The sequence below is a fragment of the Salvelinus namaycush genome, chromosome 20 (assembly GCF_016432855.1).
Source record: "Salvelinus namaycush isolate Seneca chromosome 20, SaNama_1.0, whole genome shotgun sequence".
Lineage (NCBI taxonomy): Eukaryota > Metazoa > Chordata > Actinopteri > Salmoniformes > Salmonidae > Salvelinus > Salvelinus namaycush.
In genome coordinates this window covers 31,885,818-31,902,772 of record NC_052326.1, presented here as the reverse complement: position 1 = coordinate 31,902,772, position 16,955 = coordinate 31,885,818, and the positions used below count along the sequence as shown (strand labels likewise).

The following is a 16,955-nucleotide window of genomic DNA, read 5'->3' as shown; positions in this document are numbered from 1 at the left end:
ACCACTAGGAGAGCTAAAAAAAAAGTACCTTTTATAGTTGAAGACTTCTTTGAGTCATAAAAGTGCATTGAAATTGCACACTTTGGAGAGGTGTGGCCACTTGGAGACGCCAGTTAGTCCTCTCACTCAAACCCTTGACATTTTTTGTCTTATGTTGGACCTAACCCACATTTTCCAGGAATAGTCTTATCATGCTACTGAATGTATCCAGAGTATTTATAAACAAATGGGGCAAAGTACAGTAAAAGTAAAATTAATATAAAATCAATAGTGTAATGTTTGGATTCAGTCTTGACAAGTGAACTGTTGTATTCTTACCTTTGATCTAATAATTTTCCCATTATCTCCAAACTGTCCCTTTCAATTGCTAACATGGTTATGCATTTCATATTTCTTCTATAAGAAACATTTCAATTTAGCCCTATCCATATAGACCAATTCTAACGAGTGTAAAGGGTTAAGACCTTCGATATTTATTAGAAAGGAACATCAAACTTATCCCCATGCACATTCACCACCCTGTGAAATTCATCAGAACTTATTTAATCCGTAGCCTAATAAACTGTGCATGCTTTTCCATGTCGTAGTGAGAGGACCACACAAAAAAGCATTGCATGACTGCAAATTACCCACGATATGATGGTTGTTATATCAACATTTGCAAAATCAACAATATTCTATCCCAAAAAATCTGTTTTTACTACCATTTGTCACATTATCTATTTCACAGACAAAAAAATGATCCACCCTTGTCAAATGTATTTATACTGAACAAAAATATAAACGCAACATGTAAAGTGTAGGTCCCATGTTTCATGAGGTGGAATAAAATATCCTAGAAATGTTCCATACGCACAAAAAACATATTTCTCAAATTTTGTGCACAAATTTGTTTACATCCCTGTTAGTGAGCATTTCTCCTTTGCCAAGATAATCCATCCACCTGACAGGTGTGGCATAACAAGAAGCTGATATAACAGCATGATCATTACACACATGCACCTTGTGCTGGGAACAATAAAAGGCCACTCTAAAATGTGTAGTTTGTCACACAACACAATGCCACAGATGTCTCAAGTTTTGAAGGAGCATGCAATTGGTATGTTGACTGCAGGAATGTCCACCAGAGCTGTTGCCAGAGAATTTAATGTTAATTTCTCTACTGTAAGCCGCCTCCAACGTTGTATTAGAGAATTTGGCATTACGTTCAATCTGCCTCAAAACCGCAGACCACGTGTAACCATGGACCTCCACATGAGCACAGCCACCCGGACAGCTGATGAAACTGTGGAGTTGACTGAATTCCTTATATGAACTAACTCAGTAAAATTGTTGAAATTGATGCATGTTCCATTTATATTTTGTTCAGTATAGTTTTGTTGACATTTAGAAAAGTTTACCAACAACGTCTGTTTCCATTAGGCCTGTCGTGAGTTTTTTTTATCCGACAGGTACTTTACTCGCATAAAAATGGTTGAATGGAAGCATGGTTACTGACTGTCGCGGAAATTACCACCAGGGACACCTGAAGTCAATATTAAATGAATCATTCTTTATTATCAGAAAGCTGGAGAGGTTCCAACAAAGTTAATGCACCAAGTAGTACACGTCTGTCAGAAGCTCCCCTGGGGCACTCCCGTTAGTTCTCTTATACTGCTTACACAGACAAGTTATATTTGCATGATTTAGCTTATTTATCATTCATCATTTATTATTCATTAACATTTGGTTCATGCATGTGACCAACCAATACCCCAATACGAGGCTTCTTCTCTCCAAGCTGAGACCTTGAAACAGAGACACCCCTTTCGGTTCTCAAAACAATGTTCTGGGCATACTGCCAAATTGCATTATACTGATAGTGAGGATTTCTCCCAGGCATGATCAATCAATCACTTGCATGAACCCAGTCAAATTGTTTTTTAGGAAAGCACAAACATAACATTTTCCTTCACATGACAAAAGCATTTCTTGAAGTCACAGATATTAATGCAACTGTGCACGTGTTGCCCTAGAACCTGTTAAATCTCACGTTGTCCTAAAATAACTAACTATAGCATAATTCTGTCCCCCTGTCCCTCCCTACCATCCATATCCTCCCCTGTTCCCCTCCACCCTCCCCCTTCTTCATGTGCCCACCTTTCCTCTCCCCCAAGAGTTTGAAACAGTGTGCGCCCCCTGGCCACTGACCCAGGCAGCCTCCCCCTGCCACTCCAGACAGGGCTCAGCCGGCGGGGTAAGGGGCGGACGCCCAGCGCCTCGGAGGTGGGGAAGGACGGAGGGCTGGAGCTGGTGAAGGAGAGACCAGAGGACCTCCAGTCCCTGAGAGAGACGCCTGAATCCCTCAGTGACTCCCTCTACGACAGCCTGTCCTCCTGTGGCAGCCAGGGCTAGGACCCAGGGACAGATAGGGGAGCAGAGGGAGAGATGGACCAACCGACACCCTTTAAACTACGGTTAATGATGCACGTCCATCCCTCCTTGTGATGGTGGCCCAGCCCATAAGGCAGACCAAGTTGAAGTACCTCCTTCCCTCTTCCACACACACCGCTCTCTCTGCTGACCCTGTCTACTTTGCTGAGATTTGATTAGTACTGCTGGAAAACTCACCCTCAGGTTGACTGATGTTCACACACACACACCATTTGTGGAACTAGACTGAGAATTGGTCACTGTTGTTCTCCAAGCAACAAGCATCTGATGACAGACCAGCTCAACTCAAATGTACACACTGATGAGATGCATGGGAAAATAGCACCTCGTTCGAGACAGCCACACGATCACCATGGTCTGGATAATCTGAAGAATTGTTGTTAAATAATTTAACCAGGCTCCTGAAGTCGGCCCCAAGAAGTGGCTGGTATCAGGGGTTTTTCAAGTCTGTCCTGGATGTGGACATGTTTCAGTCATGGAAAACTGGCCAGCCATTAATGCCAGAAAACAACCACATTTTACTGCCCACTAAATATGTCGCAATGTGGGGATCGACTATAATAGACTTCCCTGTTTTCAGTTATGTTCTTTTTTTAACTGTTGTGCTTTGTTACATGTTATATATCATGTAATTTTAAGTTAAATAAAAAAGTGTGGGTATGAATGGAAGGATGTGTGTATGTGAGTGAGACTTAATGCAGGGTCTCCACATTAGCTATGACCATGTCAATGAGCTTCTGACAGGAGAAAAGAAGTTCACACTTTCTCTGAAGCTGCCATATAGTGTACTGTTTCACAACCTACTGTAACACGTGTGACGTAACAGATAGTGGCAGATCATGACAACAGCCATTATATTACACTTATGACCAGACATTACCTAGTAGTGTATGTGTTATGGACAATGAAATGCGAAGAATCTCAACCAAGAGTCAAATGTTTTACATGTGTTTGATCCATTGTCAGACTGTTTTACATAGTGAAACATTTGTCAGGAATAATGCCATTATAACAGCATTATATAGGCAGCCTGTGACTGCGCCATTAACAATGAAGTTCTAAACTGAGCTGCTATTTAATACTCAAAATAGTTTGACAAGCTGAAAGAGTAAATAAGTAACACGATCCATCCACCTTTTATATACTATAAACTGAGTTGGTATACATGAGCCAGGATTCAATTCAAGACGCGTTAAAGAACAGCGTACTTTAACAGACTTTTTAAAGGTAATTTGTGCTTAACCTGACATGCACGGTGTTTACCATGAATGCGATCTATGTGAATGTCTGGGGGAAATGTCTTTAAAAGGCGCATTGTCGGCTGTTTAGTCCACTGCTCTATAACGCACCCTTCCAAAAATCTTGTTTGGCACAGGTTCCTGCCAGAAACGATTGAACCGATAACTCTACTTTGTCTAAAACGCTCCACTAAAGCAAAAAGATGGATGTAGGCCTTCCTTGTGAAGAAGTAACGATCCAGCCCCACTGAACATAGAGTAGTTGCTTACTTCTGCAATATGGGCCAATGTTTGCCTTTAACAGGCACAGACAGACACGCATTCAATCAATTTACTGTTGTACAATTAAGAAAGACAAAATGTCTGTGCTATAGGAATGTTAAAGACGGATCATTGTTCCATCACCATTGCTGTACTGCAGATGCTACACCATGATGTACACACAAGTGTTTTGGTAGGCTTACAGATATTTGTTGCAGGAGGAAGAGTATTGTTTCTAAACACATTTAGCATTCGTAAAAATCAGAGTTTATCCTAATGGAGAAGTGCTGTATTTAAATGTATTTCCTAAAGTGCACTACTCTGGTTAAAAGTAGTGCGCTATATAGGAAATGTGGTTCCATTTGGAATGCACCCCTTGTTTAAACGCCCACTTCAGAACAGCACCAAGAGACAATAAGAAGGACATGGACTCCTCCCTCCCTCCCAGCCCATGTACTTGATGATGTCCTCATAAGTAGTTCCATCCGCTTCATAACTCCCCACAAACTTCTTCAGGGATAAGACATCCTTGTGCTTCCAAACTCTGTGCTTTCAGAAGCATGTGATCTTTCCAAACTGACATGGATTAGACTTTTCTCGAGTTTACATTTTTTCATAATCCCACTTTGAACATTGCTTGTCCTTCAGCCCCCCCCCCCCCCCCCCCCCGGGGTTAACAAAAGAACTGTGTTATACCATGGAAATGGATATCTGACTGTTACTGTATATACACTTCTCTGTGAGAACAGATAGATTTCAGTTGAAGAGGTTGTCTTCCAGAATATCTGCTGCCATTCCACCCTTTCGACCCCATCTGAATCATGGCTAAATGAAAACAAGTGTGTGACATGAAGCCCATAATCTTTAACAATCATCTCATAATAAAAATGTTTCCATGGGACATATTTAACACACAATCATTTTGTCTTGGATTACTGTGTTCTACATTGCGGCCAAACCATATACAACTAAATAATAACTAACCAACTACAGTACTTCAGATGGTAGCATTTTTCATTCCATTGGAAGTAACTGGGAGATCCATAGGTAGCTACATGTTAACACCATGGTAACACACGTCATCTATCTGCAGGGAAGCCTTTATGGACTCCCTCTGTCAGTCAAACATGGGTCTTAGCAACACCATACACCTTAACTATAGCAATGCTGACCAGGATGGAGTGGCGTCGAGGTGAAATCTTTACTTAATATGTTTGCTTTATGGACTCATTTATCTCACTTCATTCAAAGAGGTTGTTGCAGCTCGATCTATTTGTTGTATTTATTTATTTATTTTTTGAGGGCAAATCATAATCAATGAACTTTTTGTTATTGATGTCGTTGACATTGTTGTTATAGACGTTTTTATTCTGATGCCCATTATTTTTGTACTATACTCTTATTTAATTAAAGTTATTTTTTTCCCATGAGAAGTCTGTGTTTGGTGTTCTGTTTCCTGGGGTATTCTCATTTTATTACTCTGATTTTGTAAATAGTATTTCAAGTTATGTATATACCATTTCCACTAGAACTTAAATAAAGCCATAAACCGTAATCTATTTTATCAAGGTTGTAAAAACAAAATTATGATGATTGTTAATTTATGTCTCTAAAAAAAAAATGCAAGAACCCAACAAATAAAAATCTCTCTGAGCTCGCTTGCCATTCTTAATTTATTCATTCAAGGCTCTTGATTGAACGCCTCTTTCTAAAAGCTCGCAATATCCATGAAACATCAGAGCATGCTATGATTTTGAAACAAACAAGACTCTCTTGCTGTTTCAGTACTCTGCAAATGCAATACTCTGGATTAGAGTTAGGGTTATGCCAAATTAGGGTTGAGGCTAGAGTTTGGGTTAAACCAGGTTGTGGACGTGAAGCTAGGGTTGTGTTAAGGCTAGGGTTTGTGTTGAACCGGGTGTAGACATGAAGCTAGGGTTTCTTTCAGAGGGAGGGTATATTACTGGACATTTTACAGGTAAACTACCATTTTTATTTTTTTACTTTTTATTGTATTTTATCAGATGACATCTAGTGGTCTTTTGGGGTACTTCAGATTATCACAGGTGTCTAATGTGTGGCCTTATCCCATGTAAAATATATTAAATAATCAAATAAGATGATTTTACATTATCCTAAATACAAACCATCAACTTTGTGAATACCAGTGGTGTTTTAATGAGAGTTTCAGAATGAAATGTCCTTGATATACTTTTTTACAGTTATTTATTAGGACTGTCAATATCTTTGTAAATGTTTTAGCTCCAAACTAATGGCAATTGTGAAAAAAGTCAATCGTTGGAATAGTTGCAGAGTTAATAGAAAAGAATGCCATTGTTGATTAGATGCTTTTTTTTCATTAATTAAGCTATTTTCTCTTGAACCATATGGTCTATTCACCAGACACTCATGGACAATATGGACACATAAATTATTCAAGTTTAAATTACCAAAATTATCATAGATTGACATAGATTACCAAAATTACAAGTAATTAATAATACACCATTTTTTATTTATTACCAAAATTACAGAATATTTGATACATTTGGTAAATTACTGGTAGCTTTGCAACCCAATTTAGGTTTAAACTGGGATGTGGACATGAAGCTAAGGGAGTGAACGTTATTTATATAAGGGTTACATGGACAAAATCGGACCTCTCTGAAATGAAAATGGATGGCCCTCCCTTCAACATAATATACACTGCTCAAAAAAATAAAGGGAACACTTAAACAACACAATGTAACTCCAAGTCAATCACACTTCTGTGAAATCAAACTGTCCACTTAGGAAGCAACACTGATTGACAATAAATTTCACATGCTGTTGTGCAAATGGAATAGACAAAAGGTGGAAATTATAGGCAATTAGCAAGACACCCCCCAATAAAGGACTGGTTCTGCAGGTGGTGACCACAGACCACTTCTCATTTCCTATGCTTCCTGGCTGATGTTTTGGTCACTTTTGAATGCTGGCGGTGCTTTCACTCTAGTGGTAGCATGAGACGGAGTCTACAACCCACACAAGTGGCTCAGGTAGTGCAGCTCATCCAGGATGGCACATCAATGCGAGCTGTGGCAAGAAGGTTTGCTGTGTCTGTCAGCGTAGTGTCCAGAGCATGGAGGCGCTACCAGGAGACAGGCCAGTACATCAGGAGACGTGGAGGAGGCCGTAGGAGGGCAACAACCCAGCAGCAGGACCGCTACCTCCGCCTTTGTGCAAGGAGGGGCACTGCCAGAGCCCTGCAAAATGACCTCCAGCAGGCCACAAATGTGCATGTGTCAGCATATGGTCTCACAAGGGGTCTGAGGATCTCATCTCGGTACCTAATGGCAGTCAGGCTACCTCTGGCGAGCACATGGAGGGCTGTGCGGCCCCACAAAAAAATGCCACCCCACACCATGACTGACCCACCGCCAAACCGGTCATGCTGGAGGATGTTGCAGGCAGCAGAACGTTCTCCACGGCGTCTCCAGACTCTGTCACGTCTGTCACATGTGCTAATGTGCTCAGTGTGAACCTGCTTTCATCTGTGAAGAGCACAGGGCGCCAGTGGCGAATTTGCCAATCTTGGTGTTCTCTGGCAAATGCCAAACGTCCTGCACGGTGTTGGGCTGTAAGCACAACCCCCACCTGTGGACGTCGGGCCCTCATACCACCCTCATGGAGTCTGTTTCTGACCGTTTGAGCAGACACATGCACATTTGTGGCCTGCTGGAGGTCATTTTGCAGGGCTCTGGCAGTGCCCCTCCTTGCACAAAGGCGGAGGTAGCGGTCCCGCTGCTGGGTTGTTACCCTCCTACGGCCTCCTCCACGTCTCCTGATGTACTGGCCTGTCTCCTGGTAGCACCTCCATGCTCTGGACACTACGCTGACAGACACAGCAAACCTTCTTGCCACAGCTCGCATTGATGTGCCATCCTGGATGAGCTGCACTACCTGAGCCACTTGTGTGGGTTGTAGACTCCGTCTCATGCTACCACTAGAGTGAAAGCACCGCCAGCATTCAAAAGTGACCAAAACATCAGCCAGGAAGCATAGGAAATGAGAAGTGGTCTGTGGTCACCACCTGCAGAACCAGTCCTTTATTGGGGGGTGTCTTGCTAATTGCCTATAATTTCCACCTTTTGTCTATTCCATTTGCACAACAGCATGTGAAATTTATTGTCAATCAGTGTTGCTTCCTAAGTGGACAGTTTGATTTCACAGAAGTGTGATTGACTTGGAGTTACATTGTGTTGTTTAAGTGTTCCCTTTATTTTTTTGAGCAGTGTATTTGACCCAAACCCTCCCTGAATGCTTGAAAAAACATAATAATACTTAAAACCACGTGGATAGTAGACATGTTTACCCTCACTTCTTGGACAGACCAGAGCCTTAGATATGCAGTTTTAGAAACTGTTCCTGTAAGCATTACATGGTAACGCAGGAATTTTGATAGCGCACAAGGCTACGGGCCAGAAGATTGTGGGTTCGCAGATCACCGTGGACAAGAGTAGGGGTGGAAAGATCTCCTTTATAGTAAAAATGTTGCATGAATCTATCGTAGTAGCATATTTGCAGGTCAGAGAAACATTTCATGCAATTTTACATATTAGCAGAATCTTTTTTAATATCACACAAATTAGGCCTATGTGTTCATCTTATCATATTTCTCCAATGCCAAATCAGTGTGTCTTGACTGCAACGAAACTCCCTGTTTGCAAATCATTTAATCTGAGACGTCATTGGAAGTCTGAGCATGGAACTTTCAAAAATAGGCCTAACTTTCCACCCTAGTCAGAGTAGGCCTACCGATTGCAGAAAATGTTAAGCTTTAATTGCTGGCTACTCTTCTTCTGTGGTTTAACCCAACAAGAGAAGGTGTTTCCCTAAAAGCTGTCTGGGTTTAAACATCTATTGTACAGAAAGTGAATAGCTTAATCAATTGATCATGACAGAATTAGATTACTTCCCGAGCAAAGTCTATTTTTTTGTCTCCTTCGGCTATAGAAGGTTGTAGCTCAGCCTCTGCAGTCACGTCTTTCCTGGATGTTTTACAGCTTGTTTCTAGCATAAAGCATCGTGGACCAAAGCGCTGTTCGTTTTATTTTCTTCAAAATCTTGAAATAATAAGGGGTAGGTCTGTGCTTTTTGCCATTTTCTTTAATTAAAGTTAGGCCTTCTCATACCCCCTCAATTCCAATCTTGGTTTAAACAGCCCTTCACTGACAGATGTAGGCTTTTTAAAGAGTGCATGGTGGGTGGAGGAATTGACCGACAAATCCATGGCTATAGTAGCTAATAGCCTAATTTTGTCTGTCAAACAGGTAGGCCAACCTCTTATTTCTTAAATAGTAGAAATAGGCTCCAACACAAAGCCCTTTTGTTGTTAGTAAAGTCTAATTAAAATGAAGATGATTGAAATGAGCTGTCCATTTCTGATTGATTGTGCCGCAGCTGCTGCTTCAAGTTTCAACACCACAACGTGAAGTCAATAACTGATAATTACATAATGGGCAAGAAACATATTGTTTTTAATCAAATCAATTATAGTAGTAGCCAGCTACCAAAGTTAAACTCAGATCCTTCTTATCTTCGCACTCTCCTTCTCACAGTGAACAGAACCCAGGCTATAGGCTAGTCCGCGCGCAAGGCCGAATCACAAATTATTTTGGGAAGAAACCTTTGACAAATCCTGAACTGCAGCTGAACACTGTATGCTGGAAACACTTGGTTTGTTATTTTTTTTTTTTTTTTTTTTTTTTAATTGTATCCCATTTTCTCCCCAATTTTCGTGGTATCCAATCGCTAGTAATTACTATCTTGTCTCATCGCTACAACTCCCGTACGGGCTCGGGAGAGACGAAGGTCGAAAGCCATGCGTCCTCCGAAGCACAACCCAACCAAGCCGCACTGCTTCTTAACACAGCGCGCCTCCAACCCGGAAGCCAGCCGCACCAATGTGTCGGAGGAAACACCGTGTACCTGGCCCCCTTGGTTAGCGCGCACTGCGCCCGGCCCGCCACAGGAGTCGCTGGAGCGCGATGAGACAAGGATATCCCTACCGGCCAAACCCTCCCTAACCCGGACGACGCTATGCCAATTGTGCGTCGCCCCACGGACCTCCCGGTCGCGGCCGGCTGCGACAGAGCCTGGGCGCGAACCCAGAGACTCTGGTGGCGCAGTTAGCACTGCGATGCAGTGCCCTAGACCACTGCGCCACCCGGGAGGCCTTGGTTTGTTATTTTAACTAAAATATAACCAATCTTTGTTAAACATAAATACATTACTTGTTTTTGCATGGATTCTGCAACGCGGTTAGCTTTTAACAGCTAGGACTGCTATTTCTTGTCGCGGAATCCCGCTTAACTGACAGGTTCAAATCTGCTTGAAAGAGCTGCTAGCCTAGCTAAGCAGCTAATGTTTGCCATTAAGCCAACAAAGTGTTTCCTAGATTAGTTTTCCAATGGAGCCCTCTTCGTATGGAGAAGTAAATGAACGGTTCCAGCGCTGTAGGAGCTGTATCTACTACGCTTTGTTTCGGGACAAACTGGATCACAGAGTTCCAATGCGGCAATTGTTTGCTTGCCGAGGATTAAAGGCTTGAGGTGGCTTCCTTGATCACGCAGGTTGCCAGCCTACGTAGACAGTGGAAGCCAAAGACAGTGGCCTCCCGCAAAGCAGTCTACACTCCCAACGAGAGGCCCGGAGCGGATACAAACAACTAATACGCCCTGGAGCCTGATCTTCCTGAACCTTTGTCGCTGCGTGTACCTGTGTCTGCGGCCGCTGTGCCTACTCGTACTCCTTCCCCTACGATTTTGAAGTCTACGTTGGCAACCTTCCCTCCCTTCTCTGGATTGAGCGGGGCTTCTCCATCTGTCGGAGACCTGCACCATCTTGTGAAGAGTTGGAGTGGGCGGATTTCCTCGTCCTTCTCGCCTGCCGTGATTTTGGGCAGCTCCATGGTAAGAAATGTGACTGCTCCTAGTGCAAAAACAATGTCCTATCCCGGAGCTGGAGTAAATGACATTACTAAGCTGCTCCCGAATGTACTGCGCCAGGACATGGACATTGATTCTATTGTAGTCTATGTGGGTTTTAATGACATTATGAAGGGCCGCTCTGAACAGTTGAAACTGGATATCAAAGAGCTGACTGACTCTGCTAGACACTAATAAAAGACCCATCATATCTGGCCTTGTGCCCTCTCTGAATCGTGGCATTGAACGCTTTAGCAGGATTCTTTCTCTTCACAACTGGCTACATGATTATTGCAGCTAAATGGGTGTAACTTTTGTTGACAATTTCTATACCTTTTGGAAACAAAACACCTTTTATAAGGAAGATGGCATCCACCCAAATCATTTGGGTTCCTGGATCCTTTCACAGCATTAAGGCTGCGTTGAGACAATGACTTATCAATGACCCAAGCCCAGCTCAGTTAATCCCTACTATTGTGTCGCTGAGTCATCATAATGCTTTAGCAAATGTAGATTATACCAGGGGCATTGGTAGACACAATGTAAGTAACCTAATGTATGTCCCTCTAACTGCCCTTAATGCCTCTGCTGATTCTACAGCTATTGTATGCAACAATCATGTGCCTATGAACCAGATTTATGCTGTTAGCACTGAGGCGGTGTACCCTAGTAGGAAGTCAACTGTGTGCAGCTCACCCTGCACGGTGGGAAGCTGCTGTAGACCACCAAGTGCTAACAGTCAATATCTGGATAACGTGTGAAATGCTTGATAATGTATGTGATATCAACAGAGGTATGCTTTCTGGGTGATTTAAATATTGACTGTCTTTCATCAAGCTGCCCACTCAAGAAAAAGCTTCAAACTGTAACCGGTGCCTGTGTAAGGGATGTGAAATGGCTAGCTAGTTAGCGGGTACGCGCTAATAGCGTTTCAATCGGTTACGTCACTTGCCCTGAGACTTGAAGTAGGGTTTCCCCTTGCTCTGCAAGGGCCGCGGCTTTTGTGGAGCGATGGGTAACGACGCTTCATGGGTGTCAGTTGTTGATGTGTGCAGAGGGTCCCTGGTTCGCGCCCGTGTCGGGGCGAGGGGACGGTACTAAAGTTATACTGTTACACCTGCAACCTGGTTCAGGTTATCAGTCAACCTACCAGGGTAGTTAAACAGCACAGGAGTGAAATATTCAACATGTATTGATAACATCTTTACTAATGCTACAGAAATGTGCTTGAAAGCAGTATCCAGATCCATCGGATGTAGCAATCGCAATATAGTAGCTATATCTAGGAAAACCAAAGTTCCAAAAGCTGGGCCTAATATAGTGTATAAGAGGTCATACACATCCAAGTATATCCAATTTTGAATTCTGTAAAGTGAGGTGAGGTGAAAAAAGTATTATTGTCTATCAACAATGACAAGCCACCGGGGTCTGACAACTTGGATGGAAAATTACTGAGGATAATAGCAGATGATAATTCCACTCCTATTTTCCATGTCTTCAAACGTGTTGCTGTGCGTTTTGTTGCTGTGCGTTTTGTTGCCAACCTTACTTTGCTAGCTGACAACTTTACGTTTTTTTTTTTCTTTTTACTTTTTAATTACCGTTTATATTTGTAGTTTTTCCATCACAACTTTTTTCCCTCATTCAACTTTTTCACTCCGGACGCTTTATCTGGACATGGTTTGTCAGCACCTTCAACAGCCGAAGCTAAGTAGTAACATTAACATGATGTCTTCTAATTGCAGTCGCTGTACTCATAATATACAGGAGAACGATCGCCTTATGGCGAGGATAGCTGTGCTGCAAGCCCAGCTTCAGACGCAATCGTTAGGCAAGGGTAATTTCAGTGTAGGAAAGGATGAAACAGCGTCTGTGCCACCAGTAAGTACAGATAGTAGTATAAACCCCCCCCGCACAGTCCCCGCAGCCGGACAACTTTCTCATGGCTTCTGGAGGGAAATGCTGTAGGAATGCTCAACTGGTGTCGCTCATTCAGCCGACAGAAACTTTCAACCGGTTTTCCCCATTAAGTAGCGAGTCGGAGTCTGAGGCCGAGTCTTCTCTTGTCTCTACTCCTCCCGTTACGGGGTCTGAGACGCCGAAGGCTCCCACCATTAGCTCTGACAAATTGAAAACCCTAGTCATTGGCGACTCCATTACCCGCAGTATTAGACTTAAAACGAATCACCCAGCGATCATACACTGTTTACCAGGGGGCAGGGCTACCGATGTTAAGGCTAATCTGAAGATGGTGCTGGCTAAAGCTAAAACTGGCGAGTGTAGAGAGTATAGAGATATTGTTATCCACGTCGGCACCAACGATGTTAGGATGAAACAGTCAGAGGTCACCAAGCGCAACATAGCTTCAGCGTGTAAATCAGCTAGAAAGATGTGTCGGCATCGAGTAATTGTCTCTGGCCCCCTCCCAGTTAGGGGGAGTGACGAGCTCTACAGCAGACTCTCACAACTCAATCGCTGGTTGAAAACTGTTTTCTGCCCCTCCCAAAAGATAGAATTTGTAGATAATTGGCCCTCTTTCTGGGACTCACCCACAAACAGGACCAAGCCTGACCTGCTGAGGAGTGACGGACTCCATCCTAGCTGGAGGGGTGCTCTCATCTTATCTACCAACATAGACAGGGCTCTAACTCCTCTAGCTCCACAATGAAATAGGGTGCAGGCCAGGCAGCAGGCTGTTAGCCAACCTGCCAGCTTAGTGGAGTCTGCCACTAGCATAGTCAGTGTAGTCAGCTCAGCCATCCCCATTGAGACTGTGTCTGTGCCTCGACCTAGGTTGGGCAAAACTAAACATGGCGGTGTTCGCCTTAGCAATCTCATTAGGATAAAGACCTCCTCCATTCCTGCCATTATTGAAAGAGATCGTGATACCTCACATCTCAAAATAGGGTTACTTAATGTTAGATCCCTCACTTCAAAGGCAGTTATAGTCAATGAACTAATCACTGATCATAATCTTGATGTGATTGGCCTGACTGAAACATGGCTTAAGCCTGATGAATTTACTGTGTTAAATGAGGCCTCACCTCCTGGTTACACTAGTGACCATATCCCCCGTGCATCCCGCAAAGGCGGAGGTGTTGCTAACATTTACGATAGCAAATTTCAATTTACAAAAAAAAAATTTACGTTTTCGTCTTTTGAGCTTCTAGTCATGAAATCTATGCAGCCTACTCAATCACTTTTTATAGCTACTGTTTACAGTGGAGCTACATATACAGCGTTCCTCACTGAGTTCCCTGAATTCCTATCGGACCTTGTAGTCATAGCAGATAATATTCTAATTTTTGGTGATTTTAATATTCATATGGAAAAGTCCACAGACCCACTCCAAAAGGCTTTCGGGGGCCATCATCGACTCAGTGGGTTTTGTCCAACATGTCTCTGGACCTACTCACTGCCACAGTCATACTCTGGACCTAGTTTTGTCCCATGGAATAAATGTTGTAGATCTTAATGTTTTTCCTCATAATCCTGGACTATCGGACCACCATTTTATTACGTTTGCAACCGCAACAAATAATCTGCTCAGACCCCAACCAAGGAGCATCAAAAGTCGTGCTATAAATTCTCAGACAACACAAAAATTCCTTGATGCCCTTCCAGACTCCTTCTGCCTACCCAAGGACGTCAGAGGACAAAAATCAGTTAACCACCTAACTGAGGAACTCAATTTAACCTTGCGCAATACCCTAGATGCAGTTGCACCCCTAAAAACGAAAAACATTTGTCATAAGAAACTAGCTCCCTGGTATACAGAAAATACCCGAGCTCTGAAGCAAGCTTCCAGAAAATTGGAACGGAAATGGCGCCACACCAAACTGGAAGTCTTCCGACTAGCTTGGAAAGACAGTACCGTGCAGTATCGAAGAGCCCTCACTGCTGCTCGATCATCCTACTTTTCCAACTTAATTGAGGAAAATAAGAACAATCCAACATTTCTTTTTGATACTGTTGCAAAGCTAACTAAAAAGCAGCATTCCCCAAGAGAGGATGGCTTTCACTTCAGCAGTAATAAATTCATGAACTTCTTTGAGGAAAAGATCATGATCATTAGAAAGCAAATTACGGACTCCTCTTTGAATCTGCGTGTTCCTCCAGGGCTTAGCTGTCCTGGATCTGCACAGCTCTGCCAGGGCCTGGGATCGGGAGAGACACTTAAGTGTTTTAGTACTATATCTCTTGACACAATGATGAAAATAATCATGGCCTCTAAACCTTCAAGCTGCATACTGGATGCTATTCCAACTAAACTACTGAAAGAGCTGCTTCATGTGCTTGGCCCTCCTATGTTGAACATAATAAACGGCTCTCTATCCACCGGATGTGTACCAAACTCACTAAAAGTGGCAGTAATAAAGCCTCTCTTGAAAAAGCCAAACCTTGACCCAGAAAATATAAAAAACTATCGGCCTATATTGAATCTTCCATTCCTCTCAAAAATTTTAGAAAAAGCTGTTGCGCAGCAACTCACTGCCTTCCTGAAGACAAACAATGTATACGAAATGCTTCAGTCTGGTTTTAGACCCCATCATAGCACTGAGACTGCACTTGTGAAGGTGGTAAATGACCTTTTAATGGCGTCAGACCGAGGCTCTGCATCTGTCCTCGTGCTACTAGACCTTAGTGCTGCCTTTGACACCATCGATCACCACATTCTTTTGGAGAGACTGGAAACCCAAATTGGTCTACACGGACAAGTTCTGGCCTGGTTTAGATCTTATCTGTCGAAAAGATATCAGTTTGTCTCTGTGAATGGTTTGTCCTCTGACAAATCAACTGTACATTTCGGTGTTCCTCAAGGTTCCGTTTTAGGACCACTATTGTTTTCACTATATATTTTACCTCTTGGGGATGTCATTCGAAAACATAATGTTAACTTTCACTGCTATGCGGATGACACACAGCTGTACATTTCAATGAAACATGGTGAAGCCCCAAAATTGCCCTCGCTAGAAGCCTGTGTTTCAGACATAAGGAAGTGGATGGCTGAAAACGTTCTACTTTTAAACTCAGACAAAACAGAGATGCTTGTTCTAGGTCCCAAGAAACAAAGAGATCTTCTGTTAAATCTGACAATTAATCTTGATGGTTGTAAAGTCGTCTCAAATAAATCTGTGAAGGACCTCGGCGTTACTCTGGACCCTGATCTCTCTTTTGACGAACATATCAAGACTGTTTCAAGGACAGCTTTTTTCCATCTACGTAACATTGCAAAAATCAGAAATTTTCTGTCCAAAAATGATGCAGAAAAATTAATCCATGCATTTGTTACTTCTAGGTTAGACTACTGCAATGCTCTACTTTCCGGCTACCCGGATAAAGCACTAAATAAACTTCAGTTAGTGCTAAATACGGCTGCTAGAATCCTGACTAGAACCAAGAAATTTGATCATATTACTCCAGTGCTAGCTTCCCTACACTGGCTTCCTGTTAAGGCAAGGGCTGATTTCAAGGTTTTACTGTTAACCTATAAAGCGTTACATGGGCTTGCGCCTACCTATCTTTCCGAGTTGGTCCTGCCGTACATACCTACACGTACGCTACGGTCACAAGACGCAGGCCTCCTAATTGTCCCTAGAATTTCTAAGCAAACAGCTGGAGGCAGGGCTTTCTCCTATAGATCTCCATTTTCATGGAATGGTCTGCCTACCCATGTGAGAGACGCAGACTCGGTCTCAACCTTTAAGTCTTTACTGAAGACTTATCTCTTCAGTAGGTCATATGATTGAGTGTAGTCTGGCCCAGGAGTGTGAAGGTGAACGGAAAGGCTCTGGAGCAACGAACCGCCCTTGCTGTCTCTGCCTGGCCGGTTCCCCTCTCTCCACTGGGATTCTCTGCCTCTAACCCTATTACAGGGGCTGAGTCACTGGCTTACTGGTGCTCTTTCATGCCGTCCCTAGGAGGGGTGCGTCACTTGAGTGGGTTGAGTTACTGACGTGATCTTCCTGTCTGGGTTGGCGCCCCCCCCCCCTTGGTTTGTGCTGTGGTGGAGATCTTTGTGGGCTATACTCGGCCTTGTCTCAGGATTGTAAGT

The 16,955-nt window shown here is 43.0% G+C and overlaps 1 protein-coding gene across 3 annotated transcripts in view; it reads left to right on the top strand.

Annotated features, from left to right (window-relative positions):
• LOC120065253 (nck-associated protein 5-like) overlaps positions 1–5,365 on the top strand; it is a 148,273-nt gene extending 142,908 nt beyond the window's left edge. For all 3 annotated transcript variants that reach the window (XM_039016085.1, XM_039016084.1, XM_039016083.1), the window contains one exon: positions 2,159–5,365. In XM_039016085.1, coding sequence (XP_038872013.1) covers positions 2,159–2,296 — 138 coding nt within the window. In that variant the 3' untranslated portion in view covers positions 2,297–5,365. The remainder of the gene's footprint in view (positions 1–2,158) is intronic.
• Positions 5,366–16,955: the final 11,590 nt, after the last annotated feature.